A 25498-nucleotide genomic window follows, 5' to 3' on the forward strand; every position below is an offset into this window, starting at 1 on the left:
ATTCAGTGTATGTCTGCTATACACAGTGCAATGTTTTGAAGAGATACCTGTGCTACCTTTGAACAAACTACAGGTTATATTGCATTGTTCGGCCTAAAAGCCTTGTCTAACTGCTGTTTTCATTTTTAATTAATGGCATAACTGTTATTAAAGAGCATTCAAATATCAGGAAATTCAGAATACCTTTTCCCAGTCCCCAGTTTCCTGCTCCTTTGTAGAGGAAATGTATGTTCTGTGTTACTTCTTCATGAAGATAATCACTAACCTTTCTGGTCTTTGACTCATACGGTCTATTATCTTGATATTCAGTTCCTGACTTCACTGAAATGCCTGTTCACTGCTGCTTCAATAATTTAGTTCTCCTACAGCTTATCTGTCATGTTGCCCATACAATTATTATTTCAAGAGCTGGACTCCCGAAGTTTTGAAGTTACATAACAGTCTCACATCATTCTCATTGACGTAGTGCCTAAGCAGTCATCAAATACAGATGAAGAAAACTTTCTTCATTTATTTTTACAGGCTCAGCTATACAATTAAGTTGCCACTGCTGAACCCAAGACGCAGCTTACAATGCTCTACCTGTTCTGCAGTAACTTACTCTGCAAAGAATGTAAGGTATACCACTTTGGTCTAAATGATCTGCCAAAACAAGACGCAAGTGCAAATACACACTTGCACTGTGACAGCCAAAGCCTGAATTTCCTTCAGTACCTTTATGCTTGTAGCATGTCCTGCTCCATCCACTGACTTTTCTATAGAGATACGCAAAGCCCCTCCACCATGCAACATGCAGAAACGTCATCTCTGACACAGGTCTGGATAGCAGGATCCCAATTTTCAGAGGAATGTAGAACACAAAAGACTAAAACCAGGTTTTGCCACTATCCTGATGCCTTTACAGAAGATGGCTAAGGTTCAGTCTGAATAGCGTAAGTGGATCAAGAACCTTATGAAAAAATGCAGCTTCTTCCAATTTACAACTATATGTAAACCTAATTCCAGGTTCAATCAGTCACATTATCATGGTGTATATTCTTCACTAAAGATATCAACCTCAGAGACACTATGTAATTGAAATGAGAAATTAATCCACAACTCCAGACATAGCAGCACACCTGAACACTCATTTAGCACAATCTTGAAATTTTTTATGTGCAACCTGACATGGGAAATCTGATTCCTCCAGTCTGCCACTGAGACATACTTTGGTGGCCATGATTACAAATCCAGCAAAAGTTGGTATGGTAACTGTATGGACAGTCTGGAAAGTATCACAGAAAATAATGCTTAAAGCTAACACATTTCTGATACATCTCACTAGGATATAAAACAAAAACATCATACCAGTAGTCGTAACTCTCATCCCAGTTGTCAAAATGAACCAGAAAACGATTGTCCACCATGTCTGTTACCGTAGCAACACAAATGAAAGTCGGGTTCTTCTTGTCTACAGCTTCCAGCTTCATCCCCACTCGAAATCCGGACGGAATCACTGTCTACATAGAGAAAGACACTTAATTGAAGATAAATACTATAAATCCAGAAATCTCCCCAGTGTCTGCAATCAATATATTCATGTCATTTCTAAGTTTCCCAATTAGCTGCCCCAACAGAGTGGCAGCAGCCTAATTAGCTGACATAAGAAAGGCTCAAACAGAGACTAGTGGTTCATGAAATAAAAAAGCCCTAAACATGCTGCTAAAATTAAATGTGTTGGTTTTAACTCTGTCTTCGATACTCCCTCTGAAAGACTGTGCTTGTTCCACAACATTGTGGTGTGAGACACAGTACTAATAACAAGTCTTAAATTTCATTTAATACACCTTTTCTGAATGTGCCAGGTCAGATGTCTAAACAGATTAGTAAAAAATTAATGGATTAGAATTGCAGAGGTGAACTGGAGATTGTTATTGAATTTGTTGTAAACATTTTTATCTTAAATTTCAGGTCTCAAGTCTGCAATCACTGAAATGTGCTGTACCACACACATGAGCATACAAGCAACTTTCCACACCATTAGTAACAAGTGAGTACTTACTGCATTCTGGTTTTCAAACAGCGATTTAGGAGCAGCTTGAGCCTTGCATGCCTTTAGGTATGAGGGCCAGCTAAAATCTTCTTCCTTATATCCTAAATGAGGGTCATAAAAAAAGTGCAAGAAATGATAGGCATGAGACACAACATGCATGCAGGTGATTTGATCATAACTGATTAAATCATTTCTTCCATGCAGTTCTGAACTGTTTCTTACAACTTCAAAACTGAAAAGATTATGCACTGTTAACCATTCATTCTAATTTTATATAAACTACACTGGGAAAATTTACTTTAAAAGTACTTATCCATTCTACCCCAACATGAACTCAATGAGTCTATCAGGGAGCACTGGTTTGGATTATTAGAAATTTTAGCAGGACACCCTTTAGAGGAGCTTATAGAGTTCAAAAGAAAGTTGATGAAGTTTTTCTATTTTTATTAGGGCATCTGGTATTACAAAGAGGAATCATGTTCTTTATTTAGGGCTGGCTGAGCTTCCTTACCAAAATGTCGAGCTTTCTTTACCCTAACTGAGCAAAATGCTCTGCTTTATTGAGCTGTACTTTATTAGTTTCTTATAGTTGGCTAGGACTGACATTTGAACTGTTCCTAATCTTCATCTGGGAGGAAGAACAGTCATATAAATAAAGCACTAGGCAAGAACTTGGGAGATTTCAGCTCAGTTTCAATTTCACCTTCAAAACAAGCTGAGAAGCATTTCTCACAAAATCACTGCTCTCTATCCCTGATCTCTGACCTTGCAGTCCTGGCCGTCAAGCAAACTGAAGGTCCTCAAGGGGCAGAATCTAGGGGGAGCTTAGAAACTAAAATCTGCAATTCTACCAGTTATCAAAAATCAGTCTCAGTAAGATATCAGTTTTATACTATAATCTCCCTCCCTTCAAATAAATCTTTCCAAGCAGCACAGGCTACAAGTCACCTGTCTGTCTCTCCCCAAGAAAACTGCACCTTACCACCTCTCTGCCTCGCAGGTACCAGCTAACTTCCCTTTGGTGGTCTGACTGACACTCACACAACCAACAAGCTTAGAGCAAGTGCTCTCCAGCTTCTTTTCAGTCTGCTGCTTCTATTTCAGAAACAGCAAATGGTCTACAGGGCCCAAAGCTCTTCCCACTATGCCAGTTAGTCTAATAAAAAAAATTCCCTCCTCCTACAGACTTTACTATGTCCTCAGGCTATCACTAATACAGCATGACTACTACGAGCTTTAAAATAAACTCCCTGTGTTATATCAGTTGCTTACACCATCAATGCCCCAGAACCCCTTATGCATTCACAGTGCAAGCTGAGTGAACCTTCTGCATTTTTTATTCTATGCATATAGCACTTGGAAAGAAACCTAAATGTCTGTTGATAGTTTGCCTCTTCTAGTTTCTTAGAGAAAAAATAAAATAATTCATAATATATTGAACTGCATAAAATAATTCACAAGAAAACATTTGTACTTCTAATGTATAAAACAATGCTAAGAGTTGTAAGCAAATAGTCTTTTTCCTTTATTTGGTTATTAAATAATAGTTACAGGAACATCTGTTCATACGTTATAATTCAGTAAAACAAGACCAAAACCACCACCAATTTCAGTGATTGATTGCCTTAACCACTGAAATGTGTCACCTCTTGACTATTTGAAGTGTTACTCAAATATGCCACAGACCACAGCTCTTTTCAACTTTCTGAGAATCTCATATTTTCCAAGGGACTGCAAATAAAGAATCCTTTAACTTCACCTTCTCCACATCTGCCTTTCTCAGTTTTCATTTTAAATATCAGCTAACATAAATTAACCTCCAAGTCCAAGCAATGATACTTTTCTTCATACTCCAATTGCCTCTTGTCTTGATACACTATAGCTGTAGACCAGTTGAAATAATTTTTACAGGAACGTGACATCGAGGCTTTAATTTTCCCTTTGTAATTCTAGAGGATACTCAAATCTAGCTCAAAGCTCACAGTTGACAACACAAAACTCCAACCTACTACATGTGTGATGGTATCAGGTACTGGTACGGGGACAAAGTCCATGGAAAAAAAAATTGGTTTCAGTAGACTGTGAAACAGTTTCTGGACAGCATGGGTCTTCAGTCACCAAATGAGAAAGGAAGATCTCTTGCTCCTATCTCATCTTCCAGAAAAGGACCAAAGGTGAATTGGATTTAGTCACTGTAGATATAGAACAGTATTCACAAACTTTATTCTAGATATAGGTATTCACAAAGGGTTTATTAACTTCCAGTCAATTTACAAACATAATGTGAAGGCTAACTGGAATTATATAATTTTTTAAGTAGAATAGACTATTTCAGTTGGAAGGGACCTACAATGATCATCTAGTCCAACTGCCTGACCAATTCAGGGCTGGCCAAAAGTTAAACCATGTTATTAAGGGCATTGTCCAAATGCCTCTCAAACACTGACAGGCCTGGAGCATCGACCACCTCTTTAGGAAGCCTGTTCCACTGTTTGACCACCCTCTTGGTAAAGAAATGCTTCCTAATATCCAGTCGGAACCTCCCCTGGTGCAGCTTTGAACCATTCCCATGTGTCCTATCACTGGATCCCATGGAGAAGAGATCAGCACCTCCCTCTCCACGTCCCCTCCTCAGGAAGCTGTAGAAAGCAAGGAAGTCACCCCTCAGCCTCTTTTCTCTGAGACAAACCCAGATACCTCAGCTGCTCCTCATAGGACATTCCTTCCAGCCCTTTCACCAGCTTTGTTGCCCTCCTCTGGATGCATTCAAGAACCTTCACATCCTTAAATTGCAGGGCCCAGAACTGCACGCAGTATTCAAGGTGAGGCTGCCCCAGCGCTGAATACAGTGGGATAATCACCTCTTTTGACCAGCTGGTTAGGCTGTGTTTGATGCACCCCCGGATGGGGTTTGCCCTCTCGGCTCCAGGGCACACTGCTGACTCCTATTGAGCCTGCTGCTGACCAGCACCTCCAGATCCCTTTCTGCAGGGCTGCTCTCCAGATAAGAGTAGATAAGAGTCTTGGGGTTTTTTTATAATATAGCAATACATTTTCATCTTCTGTAAATCTGAATATTCTTCTCACTTTGATCTTTCTTTCTTCTTAGTCATTTGTTGGTGAAATTTTCTTTTAAAGAGTTTGCGAAACTACACTGTTATTAGGACTATATGGGCTCCTGGAGTGGAACTTCCAACACACAGGTCATGCCTCACATTTCTCACTAATGCCTGTTTTTGATGGTGATAGCATCGTAAGTCTTAGTTTTAACATTCACTTTTGGTTTGTTCACATGCCTTCATTTATGTTGATTTGCTAACACCTGTTTTTGTTTAAAAAGAAACACTACAGAGCTGTATTAATTTTCCCAGAAAAGGTCAACGCAATTTTTACTTTGGGACCTTCAGTGACAGGGAGTTTTCAAAGCTCTCCCCTTTTCTGCTGACTGCAGAGCAACTCCTCTGAAGTGGTTTCAGAAGACCAGGCAGCCTCTGCTGCACCGACTTCTCCCTTTGGTATCCAAACGATTCTTGGCTTAACCCAGGCAGAAACCCAGCAGTATTACCATGGCGGAGCCCATGATAATTCTGGGAACACACGCACATCCATCCGCCCCTCTGCAGGTTTCACCTCTGTGAGACAGGAAAGTGACCTCCTTTGCACACAGAATGAACAGCATCCTGAAACACCATCTTTCTTCTTCCCGTGAAGCCCAGTTTGGTTTTGCAGCTCTGCTCCCCTGCGCCCGCTGGAAACCCAGCACAGCTGCCTGTCACCTCTGCTGCCATGGGGATGGGACACACCCTGCCACAAGGCCTGCCCTGCCCAGTGGCACTGAGAATTACCTGCTCCTTCTGTTTTAATAAACAAGGAAACAAGTATGTATCAGAAAACATCTATAATAATATTCTTCCTTTCTCATGTCCCTCACGTCCCTCACAGTCCTCCTCCATCACAATAAATAGCCTCCCATCCCTCACAAGGAAAGATGGACTTTGGCCTGTTGGGAAAGTTACCCACTTTCAACCCTTTCAGAAAACAAGGAGTGAGTTACCAGGCCCCAAAATCCCCCTGGAGCATACCCTCCCTACAACCCCCTCCTGTGAAGCAGGACACTTCTGCCCAAGCTTGCAGGAGTGATTAACCGGGGCTGCACTACACACAGACTGCAGGAGTGTCTGCTCCTTTCTCAGGCCACCAGGTTCCAAATAGTTTATGGTTTACACCAGAAAGGTCATAAGGTTGCATTGTATCTGGAAAATGAATGGCTACTAATGCAAACCTTTGAGTTCTTCTGTGAGGTGGTATTTTATAGAAGATACTGTGACCTATGTCATTAGTGGTATCAGCTTTAGTGTCCGTATGATTTGCAGTGGGCACTAAAAAGAAATCATTATTAAAACATCATACCACAGCAAAACGTAAGTATTCTGTCCAACCCAATAAAAATGCACAAAAAGCCGCAACAACCTGATTGGCATCTTTCCCCTCCCCTCGGAATAACAGAACTCCATAAATATCCGTAAAACAAAGGTAGTGAAAGCCCTCCTGCTGAAAAACTAGAAAAAATATGTTTTAACTGATGAATGGCTGTTTGCCCTCAGCTTCCTTCCAATGCATGAGTCTACCATATTGCTTGTTCTTCCCTGTTCCTCTTCAATCCCATGTGCAAGCTAGGCTTGCACTGGGACAACAGAAGAAGTCCCACGAGTACACAAGCAGGTTCCAGCAATCACACCATACCTCATAAATGATGAAATGGTTTACTGCTGAGGTGAAGTGACAGAGCCAAGCCATGCAAAGGGCAGAGCACTTTGCAGGTCTTGGATAAAAATACCAGAGAACAGCCTTGCTATTCAAAATCAAGAATATGTCTTGGGGATGACAGGAGTACATAGCTGTGCAGGATGACAACCAGAACCCTGAGAATTACCATAACATATCCTCCTAACTTGTCTCCCTCAACACCTCTGATAGGCTCCATGACTTTCCTAAGAAAAAGACCTATCCACTGCTTTAGTATGGTGAAAAAAAAATAAACACAGAAGAACAATCTTAAAACCAGAGAAGAAACTGAAGACACTTTTCAGTAAACTGACTCAGAGACAGACAGCAACTTTCCTCCAGCAGTGATAATTAATTCATTGGTAACAAAAGCTTAAGCTTTCTAAACCAGGCATTTAAGATGGAAAAGATGACAAACCTTCATGACAGATATAAAACTTACTAAGCATGCTGTAATAACATCAGTAACTCTGTATCTGGGGACTAGTCATTTGCTACATGTAACTTCAGTGGAGGCCAACCTTCTGAGAAATTCTGATTTATGTTCAAGAAATGGCTATTTCTGCAGAGCCAGTTATGCAGAACTACGCCCAATGAAAACTCCCGTACTGGAGCAGCAGCACAGAGCACTCCTTCCTGTAGCCAGAGTGGAGCTTGCAGAATGATCAGAAGAGCAGCACATGCTCCTTCATACTCCTCCAAGGCTCAGCTGCAGAAAGGCCACCCTCTCCCACACTGGCAGGCCCTCTGCCTGTACACTTTCAGTAGCTTTACTCTCACCTTCCACACCCCGGCAGTTACATCCACAGTTTTGTAATTCTCCATAATGCATCCTCTTGACTCTGTACACTCATCATTTTGCAGCCTTCTGAAACCACATTATCCTACCCTCAACTCTGTATGTCAGAACACCACATTCATTTATTTCTCACTCTCCTGCCTTCAGGATTTGCTCCCTTCATCCCCACATATTCCCTTCCTACCCCAAAAGGGAGCCCATTTATTCACGGCACAGTTCAGTGCAGATATACTACATCTGCCAAAACAAAGGAGTTGCATAAACTGAAATAGAATAATTAAGCAAGCAAATTACACATATTCCAACACATGTATACCATTTACATAAGCTATGTACAAATTATGCTTTCGGGCTTGTAATCTTACCCTTTTTTCTCCCCCGTTATTCATTCATCCCTCTTTTGCCTCTACTTCAAGCTTACTCTTTGCGGCAAGAGCACAATCTTTATTTGTCTGTGCCAACACATGTACAATAATGGTGATCAATATCTAGTAATGAAAATATTCTAAGGCCTTCCAGTAAAGGATTCTCAGCTGCCTGCGAGACCTCAGTTTAAGCATACATGTCACCAGTATGCTGCCATTTTACTCGCAATAAGCATTCATTTGGGGTCTAGGTTTGTTGCTTAACTTTCTTTCCTAATACCTTATGAATTATTCTTATGGTTCATTGTGTTTTCTCGTTTTCTCTGAATTTCCATTGAATAAAAAAGTTAGGATTTGAACCTCCAGATTTTAGCAAGACTTCAAGTAGTTTAAATTTGCCATATTCAAATACTCTGACTAGATGAACAAAAAAGTTTCTGCCAAAAAAATAATGATAGCATTACACAGATAGTCTTGAGCTATGGAAAACACTCACATTTCAAACTAAACAATACCTTTAGGTGGATGAAGCTTGTGACCTGTTTTCTCACACCATCCAACAGGATGAATGTCTGAAGAATCAGCGTTCACCCAGAAATCGTAACAATCTGGGTATCCATCAAAATGGAGCCGTATTCTGTAGCCACAAACCTAAAAGCAAGAATGTACAACATACAACACTATGTTTTAAGATATTTGCCCTACACATAACAGCTTCTGTTCAGTATTATGTATAACAACAGTGCGTTTTCAGTCAGCCTTTTACTTCTGCTGAAGCCAACAGTGGATGAATAAATTCATTTGATAAAAAGGAACGAATAAAAAAGCAAAGCTATTCTCAGTCTGAGTGCCTCCTCTTCTGGTGAAAAGAGTTAACTAAAAGCTGGATATTGCCATTAGTGTTCAAGAACTTGAGTACTGTTCAACGCAACATCAGAATAAAACAGAAACCCTACAGAACAGCATGAATACATCTGATACAATCATGGACAAAGTGCAGATAATGATGCTCTCAAGCTATCCCAATTAATCAATATGCAAGAGAGCACTCAACAATACCTATGTTCAACAGGCTCTCCAGAGACATCCTGAGAACTGTTACTAAACAAGGGAAATCAGTGGAGTATCCCCCAGAACTTTATTATTCCATGAAGTAATAATTTAACCACTGAGAGGAAAACAGACACAATCCCTCGCTCTGTACAAAAGTTCTCCACATCTTCCTGAGTGCCAAATACCATAATTTTACTGCAGTCATCAATGAAAATCTCTTGACATCAAGGTCACCCTATTTTATACTTAATTTATACTCTGACATAACTTTCAGTTTGCCATCTCAGAATTCTGTGGAATTCAAGTCATCCTGCAGTAAAACATGATCCATCACTTAGTGCCAAGCACAAGGTACACAGGAAATACCCAACCACTGACACACCACCTGCAAGAAAATGGAAGAGATATCCACAGAAATGGGATATGACTATGGGCCATGAAGAGATCCAGAAATGGGAACACAAAAGTGTAATATAAACTGCAAAATTACAGCTGCCTAGAATACCAATGATACAGAGCAGAGTACCTACCTATTCCTGTTTCCCCATTTTAATTCACAAAACAAAACCAAAAAAGGATCCTTGGTAAAACTATGTAAAAACTAATATAAGGTATGTTTGAAAGACATACAAAACATAACTGAGAAATGGGTTCTCATTTATACTATTAAAAGCAAAGAAGCTACTCATCAGAAAAATTATTTCATCAACTGCAGCAAAAAGACAAACTGAGTTTATATTGTATACTAACTTGTAGAATTTGCCAATACGGGCAATTTCTGAGGCCATCAGCCCCCCAAAATTGTAGCACAACTGCAACACAAAAAAGTATTAGGTATTTGTATCAGTGAATGGAACAACTATAAATACTATCAAACTTCTATAAAACTGCTATATATCAGTTGTCAAGAGTTTTTCTACTTATTTTCTCTTTTAAATATAGATTTAAACTATAGGATTACAGAAAAAACACACATCATCCAGCTAGTGTAATACTGTTTTCACTAGGCGATATGTTAAATATATGTAAATAGGCACTGCTGCATGGCACTGGATATAGTCTTTACATGTCTATCAGGTAGATTTAATACAGCATTATCAATTTAAAAGCCATCTTCCCACATACAGTTTCTGTCTGCTTGGTAGGGAAGAGCAAGGACTTTCAGCTGCTGCTGTTTTGGTTCAGTCTCTCCTGTAATCCCGCACCATGGCTGCTTGCAGCCTCTACTTACCTCAGCCACCGTGAGAACACAGTATATCGACTGGTGCTCAGGATCCACGCCCTCCAGCTTCATCCCGACTTTGAATCCATTTTTGTTGTATGGGAAAGACTGATACTGCAATGGAGAACAACAGTTTCAATACTTCTGAAAGTATACCAGAGAAAGACAGAATATCTTTATGAGGAAAAGAACAACAATTATTTATTATTCATGTTTCTGTAAGAACTAATAAATCACTTTAAGTTTCGCATTTTTAAAAACAGACAGCGGAAAAGAAAAATTGATGATTGTTCAAAAAACACACTGATGCTAGAATGACTTAAAACTTGAGAGTATGTAAGAAAATTATAAAGAATTAGCAAAAAAGTTTTAATCAAAGGAAAGAAGATTACATTATTTGCCCTCAACTTTTTTCACTAATTGTCAATAAAACATTCTAACAATGTAATTATTTAGTTTTCAGCCTGTACAGTGACACTTTGACACCTTCCTGGTGGTCATCATTCCTGTAATAATCACAACAATGATGCCCTATTTTGCCTTTTCATTTCCACATCTCAGGCCATCAAAGATGAACTATAAGGCAGAAATATGAAACATTGTTCATATATAGGGATGGCTTCTTTGATGTCATTTTCTCCTTTATATGTTGAGTGCAGATCAGCTAGTATTCCAGGAATATTTTTACATCACAGGAACATGCCTACCCTTGTATCACATTACAACGAATCCAGAAGAACATCTTTCAAAAAACAAATAGTGAAAACAAGACTAAGCAGAATGGATGTTTTCAACCAGAAGGCATCAGCGTCCCATGCATCATGCTTCCTGCCCTCTGTTAAAGAAGGAAGCAAGCTAGCAGATATTAAGGTTAAATTGGAGGGAACATCAGAAAAATAACTGACTAAAACTGAAGAGGGTTTTCCACGGGTTAACAAATTCACAGCCAGGCAGTTTTTATGTCCCAAATGGTTACAGACAAAACACAGGAGAAGCATCTTATATACTCCCCCTTCCTTCTGTTCCTATCTAAAAGCTACACATGCTCCCTAGCCATCTGCAGTACCTCTGCAGTCAATGGAAAGAGAAGGGTACCAAGGGAGATACTCAGAGGTATCACCTACTTGGAAGGAAGGGAATCCTCTCCTTGGTGGCTTTAGCTGCAACTGGTATAACTGAATAATAAACCCAGGAGAAAAAAAATGCAGTGCATGGCACTAGAGCAGGAATATGCAGTCAAGGGGAAGGGAAATGGAGATCCAGACCAGTTTAAATCAGCCGAAAGTGGCCAGCTAATAGTGCCACAGCTCTAAGTCCCTATCTAAAAATAGCTTAGATCACTTTGTAGACCTCAGTTAAGAGATCAGAGTATCCAACTGCAGTACATGCATTTGAAAAGTTATTTCATCCTAACATCACTACGCTTAATATCTTTATTATCAATGAAAGTTTAATGAAGTTACAGTATGCATAATTCTAGATAATTCCTCAAGAGGAATATAAAAGCAAAGCATTTTTTTTTTTTAATCAAAAAAACAAATTTTTTAAATTTCATCCTGGTGCACAGACTTGCAGTTAATGCCATCTATATCATAAATACCTTACAGATAAAAAACCTCAGTGGAAAACTGAAATGCTAGAAATGACGACACATTGAGGATTGGTGGCCAAAAATGTAACTGAGATTTTGCAAAAGCAAGCACAAATAAAATTACAAAGAAAGGAAACAATTAAAAAGTCACAGATCTGTTTATTCTTTCATTATTATAATAAACATTACTGTACAAACAGTACAAAATTTTACAAACAATACACTAAAAATTAAGCAATTATCACACAGGTATTTCCTGAAATTTAAGACATGAATTATTCACTATTCTTCCCAATGTCAAATCTAAAACTTCTAAGGCAACACAATCTTTAGTTTGGTTTCTGTTATAGCAAAGTAACAGGCAACTTTTAGAAGACTAGTAACTTCAATACTATTCAGCAGATTTCAATTTTGTGTATTATTCTCAATACATCACCCAAGGTAAAGCTAAGACAAACTTAGTGATCACATATTATCTTTACAACAAACATTTAAAGATACTTTGTTAAGGAGAGATACAAGAACAAAATAAGAGTAAAGGTAAAAGGAGTCAGCAGATGAGCAGATGGCAGACCAAGGATTAGAAACGTTTATGTATGGTACAAGAACATACACAAAACCCAACAGATTACATTAGGGGAGATGGAGATTGGAAAAAACAACACTCAAGGCTCAATAATTTTGTTTTACTGGAACAGTAAGAGCTTGTCAGTCACAGCCTAGAAATTACTCTAAGGTTTAAGTACCAGGAAGTGGCAAGGACTCTCCATTATCCTGACCATTCCTAACTAAGGGTATGAAAAAACACCATGAAAAGTACTGCTTCTGAACTGGAAAAGTAAGAGAAAAAAAGAGTAATTCTCACAATCCAAACAGAAATCAAAGAATCAAAATCGCTGGTGATGTTTGGGCTTTCTTTTTTTTAATCTTACTGTTCCTGTGGCTTGCTTGTCCATCTGTAAAAGTGAGAAATACTACCTGGCCACCTCTGAGTGTTATTAAGAATTCTCTCTCCGCTACAGGTTTTAAGTACTGCACACTAAATAAAACCCTGGAGTTACCCAGAGGCTAAAGACTTTAAAAGAAAACATTAAGTAAGATGCACTGAATGAGAAAGGTGCGCTGTGGAGAAAAAATAAAGGAAACCATACACCATCACATAACTCCAGACTTTACCACCATGTGCAGTGCCCAGAAAGGGTGGTATATGCCTGTGCGCCGCAAGAGCATTTCACGGAACTTCAGAAAGGCAGAGCAATGCTTTGTAAATCTACATTCCAGATGCAGACACTACTTATCCAGACTTTTTTTCTTGTTAATTTTTCAAGCACAGGGGGATATAACTAAGGATTGGTCAGGTAACTGTTGTTCTTGCACCTACAAATCTATGGATTCTGTACATTGCAGTCGTAGTTCTTTACTTTTGTACCTTACTAATGTCTAAAAGCACCAATTAAAGGTCAGCATCACACACACATGTAAGCTGAAAAGCTAATTCCTGCACAAAAGATTTAACAGTTGAAGTATTAAGCAAACAGAATGAAATAGATGCAAGAAACAGACTACAAGTAAGAACAGAATTAGCAAGAAATAATACCAGATATACACAGCAGAAGTACAGCAGCTGAGACATGTTCATGTGTTTTGCCAGGTTTTGCAAGAGAACAGAACAGCATGGAAGCTTTGTGGATTTGCATACAGAGCTCTCTTCCAAGCAAGAGAGACAGCACTAGTGAAAGCACTGAGATGACAAATGACAAAGAGTACTGTAGCAGGCAAAGTACAAGCAAGAGATGATGATGTGACATCCAATCAGATGACAGGCAAAATGGCAACAAGCCAAACTAGTATCTGACGTAGTAACAGAATATAACGTCAGCAGGAGCTGCCAGACAGGTAATATAATCAAAGCAACAAGCCAAAAGATGATCTTTCTACCACCTTTCTGAACATATTTAAAGAGAATGATATGGCATGAAAAAATGAGGGTATGTATCAGATTTTTAGCTTCAGAGATTAGAAGAAAAGGCTAGAACTTGCAGATTTTGGAAAAGCATCTGCTTTCTGTAGTCTCAGTTGACAGCATTCATCTACAACTACAGAATTCTCTGAAAAAGCAGAGAAAGACAACTAATTTCACACGTTCCAACTATCTTGACAATTGCTGATGGATAGCATTGTTTTAATCATGTAGGTTTTCCCCCAGAGAAGTGTAAAATCTTCAAATTATTTCATGATCTTAGGTGGTTGACTGATTTAAACTTTAGAAGGTCATACCTCTTTAAAAAGCTTAGTAGGTACTGCAACAGCCTTTTCTTCCTCTAGATAGGATGCCCAACACCATGCTTGCCTTCCTTTAGAGGGTACAGCTGTAAAGAAGCACACAATAGCAAAGGAATTCTATAACTTATCTTCTCAAGAAAAAAGACAAAACAATACTTTGAAGTTTATAATATACCTATCTCAAATCTACGTTTTATTAAATGCATTCATGGTGTTTCTCAGGACTTATTTAAGGAAAAGAAGTAGCTCTGTAGGTTTAATGGCACCAGGAACATAAAGGTTGTTAATTTTTCAAGCAGGGGGATATAACCAAGGATGGTCAGGTAACTGTTGTTCTTGCACCTACAAATCTATGGATTCTGTACATTGCAGTCCTAGTTCTTTACTTTTGTACCTCACTAACATCTAAAAGCACCAATTAAAGGTCAGCATCACACACACATGTAAGCCGAAAAGCTAATTTCTAAACCAGGAACATGAAGGCTCCTGGTTTGTATAGAAAGGTTTCCAGCAGTTCAAATCTTGATCAGTAACAAGAAAAAGCTCTTTCAGGTGACAAGAACAACTTACAAAGTCTTGCCCCCTGTCCCTTTTCCCTTATTGCTCATAAGAAGCATTAAGACATACAATTTGCAGATGTGTAAAAAGATCAGTTCAAATCACAAAGTAGGTCAATATTTTAATTTTTTTTTTCCAGAGAATTTCTTTTCCTGGGAAGCATTTTCAACTGGATAGCATTTGTGACATGTTTTTTTAATTAAAGAATAAAGTGTTTCAACTGTAACAGTATTCAGAACGTTTCTAACCAACTCCATCACTTGGTAGTTTGATAGTTTTGGGTGGAGAGACAGTGCTTTAACAATAATTTCTCCAAGCCACCAAAACTGTCACCAGTGCTTTTTTCCCCCCATCATGTTATTAGCATATGACAGAAACCTCCAGTTTCAGGTTTGTTCATATAGTATGAGCACTCACATGCACTTGCATAGTAATTGTAACATTGGCTACAGTCCATCTTAATACTGGCTACAGTCACATCAGTGAGTAACAGTTTTTAGGCCTTGAAAATAAGGCACTAACTACACTAGCAAAAGCCAGGAACTTCAAAAACAGATGGCTTGTGAGGCTGGCCATGTACGTTATCTACTTTCATACACCTCCACTCTGCTCTACTGATCTTCACCTAAAATGCCTCCTCGCTTAGCATTTCAGACCATAAACTCATGCTGCCAGGAGGATTCCTCACAGTCCACAGTATGACTCTGGCCTGATCCTGACTGTGGGCTACTCACAAGAGAACTAAGTCCCTTAAGTAACAGTCTGGCTAAGCATTTTTATGATTAAAACATGAACCATAACAATAGCGATGCCAAACTCCCCTGAAGAAAGCTGATAATGTAACCAAAAGATAACGAATTTCAGAATGTCAGCAATCGCTCAACACTATTAAACCACATCCATTTTATTTGTGATTTACCCCGTTTTTATCTATTCCATTTAAGAGATGTGTTGCTCAGCACAATCATACACAGTCATGTGCTTGGTTATAAATTGGTCTTTTATACCACATCTCTTGTGCTGAACTGACATTTTCCCAAATAAAAAAACCAGAAGAAATCTGTACAGATCATTCTGTCACTGGACAGCAGTGATTTCCATAGAGCATTGGCTTTGTTCTCATATCTCACACTTCTGATCACCTCAGCTTTGGAAACAACTGTAGAAATAATATCTATACTTCAGGAGAAATTCTATCTCAGGAGGGGGATCTTCCATAACTTTTATATGTTGCATCTTCAATCAATATTTGATCTGCCTAGCGTGCAGCTGAGCTACTTGAAGCTCTGTGCTGAGTAGCGGCTTGGCAAATTCTGGTAATGGCTCCCAGTCTACCATAAGAAACACTTTGGGGGGCAAGATGTAAGTTTGTGCTTGGTGTACCACTGAGGTATGATAGCTGCTGATTCTCCAGTTCTTCCTAGAAGTATCTATCATACAAATAGCTTGAAAAAACCAGCACTCATTTTAAATATGTTTTATTATGCTGCTTGATGTGGTGTATGTCCCTTTGGACTGATTATAGCAATTATTCCTGAACAGTTCCATAAATGTGTCTATTTCGAGCACATACTGTAGATACAAAATTGACCCCCAAGGAAACAAAAGTAAACTTTCACGTCTGCCTAATACATGTCTTTCAACATCTGGGAACTCACTGGGCCTGATTCCCTTTAATACTGGCACTCTTTAAAGGGATGGAAAAAAAAAAAACAAACTAAAAAACAACCACCCTAACATGTGCATCAATTCCATTTGCACTCACTATATCCTCCTCCACGCTGCCAGAGGTATATAAACTGGCTCTCTGTAAAAGATAATCAATCTCCACATGATGGGTTTTTTTTCCCAGTTTTCACTTGGCTCTCTCAGTTCTTCAATCCTCAAAACTTAATTGCTGTAAATAAGACTGGCACTCTCTTTTTACAGAATTGAAAAAAAAATGTATTCAATAAAGGAATACAAACTCAGTGAAACAATGCTGACAATTCACAATAAGAGATGGATATGACCTAAAGAATTGATAGTTGAGATTTTTGTTTCATAATCTAACTTACTTTGTTTCAAAACTGTTATTTCTACTTTTCTTTTTCTCCTGGCTCTCTGTGAGACTCTCAAGATCCTTCCTTCAGGTTTGTCCTCCTAAATAAAAAAAAAAAAAAAAAAAATACAGTAACCTCATTAGTTCAGAAGTCTAGTACAGTAAAATGGAGACACCCAAGGTTTAACCGTGACTTCATTTAAATGGCTACTGACATAGCTCTCTGTGATCTCAAACAAACTTGCAGATGTCCAGTAAAAACACAGCAAGCCATCAGTGACAAATCACAGCAAACACGGTGAAAATGACAGACAGAAGGACTCTCAACATCCAGCACTCAGGCAGCCAGCCTTGTCTTAGCCAGGGACAGATCACGAAGCCTTCACCAGGCCTCGCTGAGCCGGAGATAAATAGCAGTATCTTTGATATGTTCATGCTTCCAAAATAATTTAAAGGAAAACCTCTCACAGCTTTAGTCTGCTTTTTTCAAATGTACAATTGCTTTACTAAATATGAAATGGTACTGATCCTTTTTATTTATTTCATTGTTTGTGTATTAACAGTTTTGTTAGCACCTGAAGAGATGAACAGAGTTAAGTACTCATTTGGGAGGGCAGATGCATGGAGGCAAAGAAGGTATCCCCTGACTTCTGCCTAAGATACTGCTATGCAGTGAGCTATGAATTCCCTTCTGACAACTCTAGTGTCTTCAGCGTTTTGACAATTCAGCAGTTGCAGAGCTCTCCCCTTCTCCCTCAAAACTGCTCCTCCCAGCAGTGTCACAGCTATTGGGAAGAAAACAAATATTACAGGAAAACAAACATTATGGGAAGGCACTGTGGTAAGTTTACTTTAAAATGAAGAATAAATCCGAAAGGAAAAAAACAAAAGGTGCCCCAGAGCACATTACACTGCAACACAAACCAAAACCAAACCTTTAGCTATGATTTTCTAAGGCAAATTACACTAAGAAAATCAAAAGTATTATCTTAACTGTAATGTAGCATTCTTTGTAAATAAATTATTGGTCTATAGTCATTTATTCATGTGTAGAGTGACAAAGTAACAGGTGTTGGGAAATATGTATTCCTATTTTTCTATGCTGAAGACATAGCAAGGCTAGGTTAGTATCATTTTCCCTTTAAATTCTTTTTGTTCTGTTCTTAAAGGATGGAAGAGATAAAAAACAGTTCTTATAAGTTCATTGTCAATAATTACAATTTACTGATGAGGCACAACTAAATTGGTAAGTGAACCAACTACTTATTGTGGCTCTGATAGAGTGACGCCGTCACTTCTCTGTGTAGACTGATGAAGTTACTGACATTACAGTATAAGGCAAAACTCCCACCGAAATACTCGCAGGAATGGGTTTATGATGCATACTAACAGTTTCATCTGGAATCTCTTTCTTCTCCCCATTATCCCTGGACTCTTCTTTGAGAGGTAACTTTACTTTTCTTTTCCGAATGCCTTTGGAATCATCTTCCCCATTGCATTCCACGCTGGGCTTTTCCTCCTTTGGTTCTCTATTACAAGAGTAACACAATGACACAAAGCCAATATTATTTCACTTCTCATATTCATAAAACAAGTAAAAAGCAAGTAAATCTGAAGGTCAAGCGTTTGTAGGTCCCAGGGTATTATACAAAATATATTCTTAGAAATACTAATGAAAATTCTATCTGTCAAAAGAATTAATCTGGAAGACGCACAATAGCAACTGCAAAAGGAAAGCTGTCAGCTTAATGCTGAACAAGTTCTGCATGTTTTAAACACTGTGTCTTTTCCCATGTAGCATCAAATCTCACGGAGAAGCAAACTGTGAAATGTTTAGGACTGCAGGGCAGTTTACAGAAAGGAAAGCAAAGGTAATTGTTAGGACTGACAAATCCAATTGGAGAAAGCTGGTATGTGACTGTACAAATTGCTAAACAAGCAATCAGAACAGAAAACTTTGAAGCAATTAGCTAAAAATGAAGGAGAATGCACAAAATCATAGATGTTAAAAACTGCCATAATGCACTAATATGCAATACAGAATGGACATACTAAAACAAACCTTATTTTATGATGAGATGAACTGCACTAGCTGAAAGAAAAGGAACTGAGAAACTACAGTATGCTTGTTCCCACTCACTGTCATCTGTAACACAGTTCTTGCACTTAATTATAATTAGCTTACCACACCAACCAGCTCATTACTGATTATCTTAATTCCAATGATTATGAAACAGGGTGGGAGTCCAATACCAATTCATACATCCCATAGACTATTTTACCACTTGCATCTGACAGCAGAACACAGCACACTGAACAAAGAAGACTGCCTTCAACATCAGTGTTAGACAAAACCAAATGTTAACACACTTACATGAAAAACAGTGAAAGAACATTATAAACCGATGGAGACTCACCAAAACATGGATGCTTAATATCTCCCTTTGCCCCACCATTAACATTTTACCCCACCACTTTTATCTCATGCTGCATTTATGCCAAATTCTTTGTTTCTATGCTTTATAATAGCACCTACTTGTTTTTCACTTGCTGGGCACATTTCTGGCTGCAAAATTTCCCTTCAGGAACAAATTCTTCTATGGTACCATAGCGGTAACAGTTTTCACAGAAAACAAGTCCATCCATTTTTGCAGTTTCCTTCAACCTTGTGGGGATCCCTGTCTTTTCTGAAAAGGCTGCACAATGAAAAAAGTAACTTCACTTAAGGTAGAGGTGATACATTTCCAACCACCCTCAGCAGGCCTTGCCAAGCAAACAGAAAAATGGAAGTCACATCACTCTTGTTAGAATGAAGAACTGGGAGTTACGTGTCTCTATGGGGTCCATATTCCTGACAAGCAAGTTGGATTTTGATATTGCAACATGAGGGAGAAGAATCCACCGATTTCATGCTTCTGTCATCAGTGGCACATCGACACTGCTTGATGTGGCTAGTTGTGGAAGGAGAGAATTTTGTGACAGGCACTGCACTGACTGCCCATAGAGTCATCATTGCAAGGAGTCCATCACCTCATCTCCTGCTGACATGCCTCATTTTTGACCTATATATAAGGTTATTTGGGAAAAAGGTTTGGGGGGGGGAGTTATCTTTTCATAGGTGAACATTTCTGGAAGTAAATCACTGACTGCATTCTACAGTCTCTCACAGCAGTAGCTCTTGCTCAACCTGCCTGAGGTCTACCAGAAGTAAGAAAATCACTAATTTGTAACAAAGAAATTTTCAAATACTAAGTTACTCACTCATCCTAAGCTACAATTTCCCCACAAGAGGCCTGTAGCCTAGGAGAGGATGCTGTTTCTTTCACTCATAGACAAGTATGAAGCACTGTCAAGTTCTCCAGGTTCTAGAGCAGGTCATTGACTTTGCACTCCCCCAAAAGGCAAATTTCAAGTCACAAACTATTCCTGTTGCTTGAGCACTGTACTGTCTGTGAAAGTGGAGTCAAATGAACTCTTGTGTGCAGACCACCTCCACCAGAAGAATATGTAATTTATGTGCTGTATTTACACTCCAGTCTCATTAGTGGTTCAAAATAACCATTTCTTCTCATGATGGAAAATTTTAGCAATATTTTTATTTGGGGGGAGCATTAAATTAATCAAGGACAGTGTAAGGTAATAGTAGGATGATCACTTGGTATGTTTATGTGTCCAGAAACACACTTTAATTCAGTAGCAACATTTTTTTTTCAGGTTTACCAGACCGTAGTGGGTGAAGTTGTATGCTTTACTGTAGATAACTCTGATCTCTCAGTCTAAGGAGAGAACCTGTTGTGCTACTATGCTATCACACTGTTGCCACCCTCATCAGAGATATGAATCTTTAATAACTATCATTGCCTTGGAGACAGACCTACAGAAAAGAGTACCTGTGGTCTGAGGCTTCAGACCTCATAGCTGAGGCCCAAACTACTTTCCCACTGGTGTAAATGTTTCACCTATTCACAAAAGTCACATGACAATTAAGACTTAATGGTGGGGGAGGAGCAAAGGAAAACTTTCATTGACTTTGCTTATCATGCTTATACTGATGATTATTAAACCAAAATTTTGAAGTCTGCTTTTTGAAGGACTTACAGGATGCATATTTTAAAAGGGGACCCACGCTGGAGCAGTCTGTGCCTGAAGGACTGCAACCCCTGGAAGGGACCCATGCTGGAGCAGTTCATGAAGAACTGCAGCCCATGGGAAGGACTTACATTGGAGAATTTTGTGGAGGACTGTCTCCTGTGGGAGGGACTCCACGCTGGAACAGGGGAAGAGTGTGAGGAGTCCTTCCCTTGAGGAGGATGAAGCGGCAGAGACAACATGTGATGAACTGACCCGAACCCCCATTCCCTGTGCCCCTGTGCCACTGGGGAGGGCTACGTAGAGAATCCGGGAGTGAAGTTGTGCCCAGGAAGAAAGGAGGGGTGGAGGGAAGGTGTTTTGAGAAGTGGTTTTATTTCTCATTACCCTACTCTGGTTGATTGGTAATAAATTCAGTTAATTTTCCCCAAGCTGAGTCTGTTTTGCCCTTGACGGTAATTGGTGAGTGATCTCTCCCTGTCCTTATCTCGACCCACAAGCCCTTTCTTATATTTTCTCTCCCCTGTCCAGCTGAGGAGGGGGGAGCGACAGAACGGCTTTCATGGGCACCTCGTGTCCAGCCAGGGTCAACCCACCACAACAGTGTGCGGTACTTCGGTCACAAATGAACTGTAGGCAGGTAGTAAAGTCTGTGGGCAGTCTGGAGAACCAGCTCAACAGAAATAACACCTAAAAAAATCTCAATAATTTTCAAGTAAGAAATTGACTATTTTTCAAATTAAATAGAGTGAAAATACTGATTCTAAACTTAGAAAAAGTTACTATTAGAAAAAATTCTGTCTGTAATTGAACTTCAGATGTTTAACAGTGGAATTATTTCCTTTTAACTTCAAATGCATTTATTTTCATACTTACTCACACCCCAACAAACAGGTAACATCATCAGAGATACTCTGTGCATTAAAGCAAGTAAGTTTTGGTTTTTTTATTTTGGGGGGCAATCTTTAAGAAAAACTGATATGTTAAACAAAATACAGTCTACCACAGAAAATGTTTACCGCCTCTTAACTGACCTTCTTGAGCAGTTGGAACCATCCAGGTTGTGGTAGCAGTTGCCTTTTTAACACTTTCCATCTCAGTTTCATCTGTAATCACTTCCAGGGCCCCAAATTCATTCACTCTAAACTGTAAGACAAAACAAATAGCACAGAGTTTAGTAAAAATTTACTAATACTCTCTTATGGCACCATCTTCTATTCACCAAGATAGTTTTTACATGGTGTCCTCACCATATTTTCTATTTTCTATGTGTTTCTGCTTATCCCCAAGGAACCGGAAACAAGCCTTTCTTGTTTCTATCAAGCAAAATGCAAACTTATTTTGTTATCTAAAAATATTAATTTGCAATAGATATTGATATAGATGCCTCCACATGCAGATCAATATCTAACCTACACACACGAATCAAAAGTCAGTAAACAGAAATTCATGGAAAAATCTCCCAACCGTATGCTTTTCATTGCCAGCAAAATAACGCACTCCAGTCACTGAGTATTTTTGTTGAGGAAAAGGGAACTGAACATTGAATACAAATGCTTCACAGAGTACAGAAATTTCAGCATCCTCCAAAAACACAGTACTTCTCTGCTGTGAAGTGCACATAAACAAACATCTCAAGGCAGTTTATGAGCTGTTTAATTACACGCTGAACGTGATATTACTGTCAGCCAGAAGCAAGGCTCAACAATACCCCACCTGCTGTGCTTACACAGGAGCACCGCGAGTTATATCCACCCTGCTGCCAGCAGAAAAGTGTCTTCCAAATGCTATAATGATTACAGCACTACTTCAGCTTCCCAGTCACTACTTGGTTTGCAGGCCCAGCTGGTTACACAAGTTGAACTCAAGGCTGTCCGTGATGGTCTGCTCTGAGCAGCGAAGGGGTGTAACTCTCTGAGCTTTGCCACAGAGGACAGCTCTGGAGTAGTGAGGTGCCCTCACCAACAGAGGTCAACAGGAAAAAATTATGCCTGACAGAGTCTTTCAAAGCTCCCCAGCACCCACCTGAGAGAATATTCCTTCAGGGCAGTGCATGAGGCCTATTTCTGTTTCTCTGGTCGGGCAACTTTGCCTTGGGAAAATGAGAAGGCGAACAATTGCCTGGCACTACATTGATCTTCTCTGCACCTCTGGAGGCTGCAGGATGAATCACCCCCACTCACTTTGGACCCTGCTATGGTATAGTACTGAAAATAAGACATCCCGACTGAAAGCAAAGGTCAGCCCCATGACGTACATACCACAACAGCATGCTTTCACTAGTACGGTTCTTCCAGCCTCAGCATTTGCACAGAGCCACCAAGTCCTAAGGAACGCAAGCAGCTCAGAAATAATAAGCTGAGGGGAGGAAGGGGAAGAAGAGGAGAACCTCACACAGTCATATGACTTCTGGAGCCAGGATTTTTACTTGAGGTTAGCTATGCCCACAACAGACATGCAGTGTAGACAAACTCTTGATAAATCCATCCGGACTGAAAGTCCAGGAGTTCAGCTTTGAAGGGCAACCAAATGCAGTAACACCCCATGCTCATACTCCAGTTTGTGGACAGACATTCACGCTGTTCCACCCAAAGAAAAGCAGAGGAGTTACCATTCAGAAGAGGATCCTTGTGTCTTACGGCTGACTTACACAGCCAGCCTGATCCCTGTTTTGGTTAAGCTCATTTTTGTTATTTGTGGTTTGCTGCCTCTGCAATAGGTGGATGCCAGAGGGAAAACCTTGCTTGCTTCCAGGAGCTCTAACTCTGCAGCAGCTGGCTCAACAAGCAGGCTGTGAGCACAGACTACAGCACGGTGCTACAGCCCGCCAACCTACCGGTCACAGAGAGGTTACTAACCAACTTCTGGAAACACTCTCCTGCACCTTCATACAATATCAGCCGGAACATCTGTACACCAAAGGTATTTCTGAACAGTCCAATTAATACCTGGGATATTTCTGCATGACCCAATTGATGTTCAGCCCTGACACTATACATACGCTCCTCCTCCACCGAGGCCTCCTGTGGGACACAAGGACATCACCCTAGCTAGCATAGCGGCCTGCCAGCCCTTCTGGCTTCAGAGGGCTGACTGACAGACATCAGGTGATGAAAGACAGGTGACTGCAGGGAAGGCTGCTCCCAGTTACCCTTTCATTGGAGGCTGTTCACGGCAGCGAGAGCCAAACCATTAAGGAAGCAACTCTTCAACAGTCGGGCCACCATGCTAAGATGGGCTCAGTGATGGAGAGTAACCACTTGCTACTGCCTCAGCAGGCAGGAGGGTACGACAACGCTACTAGGCCGCTGCCCCATCTGACCTCTGCATCTCCTGGTTTTGCGTGCAGCCTCCCCGTATCAGTGTCAGAGGCCTCCAGCTCCTGTTCAGACACAAACTTGAAGCAGATACGTCTGCTTTTGCTCACTGCTTCCCCAGCTACAGCTTCAGCATTACTGTGCACGCTGAGCTCTCCGTAGCTGACCGGAAAAATGCCTCAGACCTGGGGAGTCGTACTCTGGCTTTAGCTGGGGAGGAAAAGCAACAAAAAAATTTGTGACAGAGGTTAATTGCTTAAGAACAGGATAAATAGATGTACAGAGCAGCATGCTGCACAAAGTCATCACAGGATAAGAGCTGCCAGAGCTATGTGCCAACTAGTGTCTACTGTTGGAAGCACGACAAAAAAGGATCTAGATTAATGGTGGTTTATGTGTCTATGAAAAAATTCAACGTTTTCGTAAGCCTCTTCTACTTAGAAAGGAGGCAACAAAAAAATTAAAGGTAGAGGTTCTGTCACCATATTTCCTCTATTTTTGGTGAGCCAAGCTAAAATATAGTAAGAGCAGTCCTCCCATATACTTTCCCAGGTGTCTTGACAGTCTGGAAGTTCGCAGCAGGTGATACAGAGGGAAGGAAACAGTGTCATTGAGCTAACTTCCGAGGACAGATCCATAGCTTTCTGAGAAGTAAAAATTTCTTTTTAAGTCACGAAAGTTCTTAAGTAAATAAATAAATTTGCATTGGATGAAGGGATTTTCCTTAAACCTGCCTTCATTAAAGCAAACAGTAGAATTCCCATTGACGGAAACAAAGTCAGGCCATTATCAAGTACTTTTTATATCATCTCACAAAGAAGCCCGATTGTGGTCACTTCAATGTTTAAAAGAGAATAAATTATAGAGCTTGTTGGGTATGAATTTAATCCACTTGACTTTTGTCAAATGCCTGTTTGCAAATTTTAAGTTACCTCTTAGGAAGATAGTTCTCTATCTCACCCAAAGGAGCCAATGGTCTTAAAAGATCAGAAGGCAAAGAAGAAGAAGAGGAGAAAAAAACCTCAACAGCTTTCACGAGTGAACCCACAGAAAGATAAAGAGGAATAAATATAACATTTGGATTAAAAAATTTCACTTTCAAAGTTTCACGTACAGGTGACCAACAAGGGCAAAAATACACATTTTCAAGTTCCTGCAGTTCTTTTAACACAAATATATCATAAACTGAGTTTGCAGGATGAGTCCAACTGCTAGTGGGTAAATATACAACACACAACTTATTTAGCTGCCTTGTTTAGCAGTTTCCACAAGGATCAAAAGGGAATTAAACAGCAGCTTCCATCTAAATATCATTAGAGATTCCTTCCACTCAGAGTTGAGATACATTTTCACGTTCTCAGGA

General features: G+C 39.7%; 1 protein-coding gene across 8 annotated transcripts in view; it reads right to left on the reverse strand.

The window, feature by feature from the left end:
- L3MBTL3 (L3MBTL histone methyl-lysine binding protein 3) overlaps nt 1-25498 on the reverse strand; it is an 86778-nt gene that overhangs the window by 41699 nt on the left and 19581 nt on the right. For all 8 annotated transcript variants that reach the window (XM_030022444.2, XM_030022449.1, XM_030022451.2 and 5 more), the window contains exons 3-11: nt 21853-21964; nt 19266-19425; nt 18120-18258; nt 16746-16830; nt 14125-14216; nt 10266-10370; nt 8497-8632; nt 2042-2133; nt 1348-1499 (exon numbers count right to left, since the gene is read on the reverse strand). In XM_030022444.2, the coding sequence (XP_029878304.1) occupies nt 1348-1499; nt 2042-2133; nt 8497-8632; nt 10266-10370; nt 14125-14216; nt 16746-16830; nt 18120-18258; nt 19266-19425; nt 21853-21964 (1073 nt within the window). The remainder of the gene's footprint in view (nt 1-1347; nt 1500-2041; nt 2134-8496; nt 8633-10265; nt 10371-14124; nt 14217-16745; nt 16831-18119; nt 18259-19265; nt 19426-21852; nt 21965-25498) is intronic.

Source organism: Aquila chrysaetos, chromosome 8, assembly GCF_900496995.4.
Source record: "Aquila chrysaetos chrysaetos chromosome 8, bAquChr1.4, whole genome shotgun sequence".
In the NCBI taxonomy this organism is placed as follows: Eukaryota; Metazoa; Chordata; class Aves; order Accipitriformes; family Accipitridae; genus Aquila; species Aquila chrysaetos.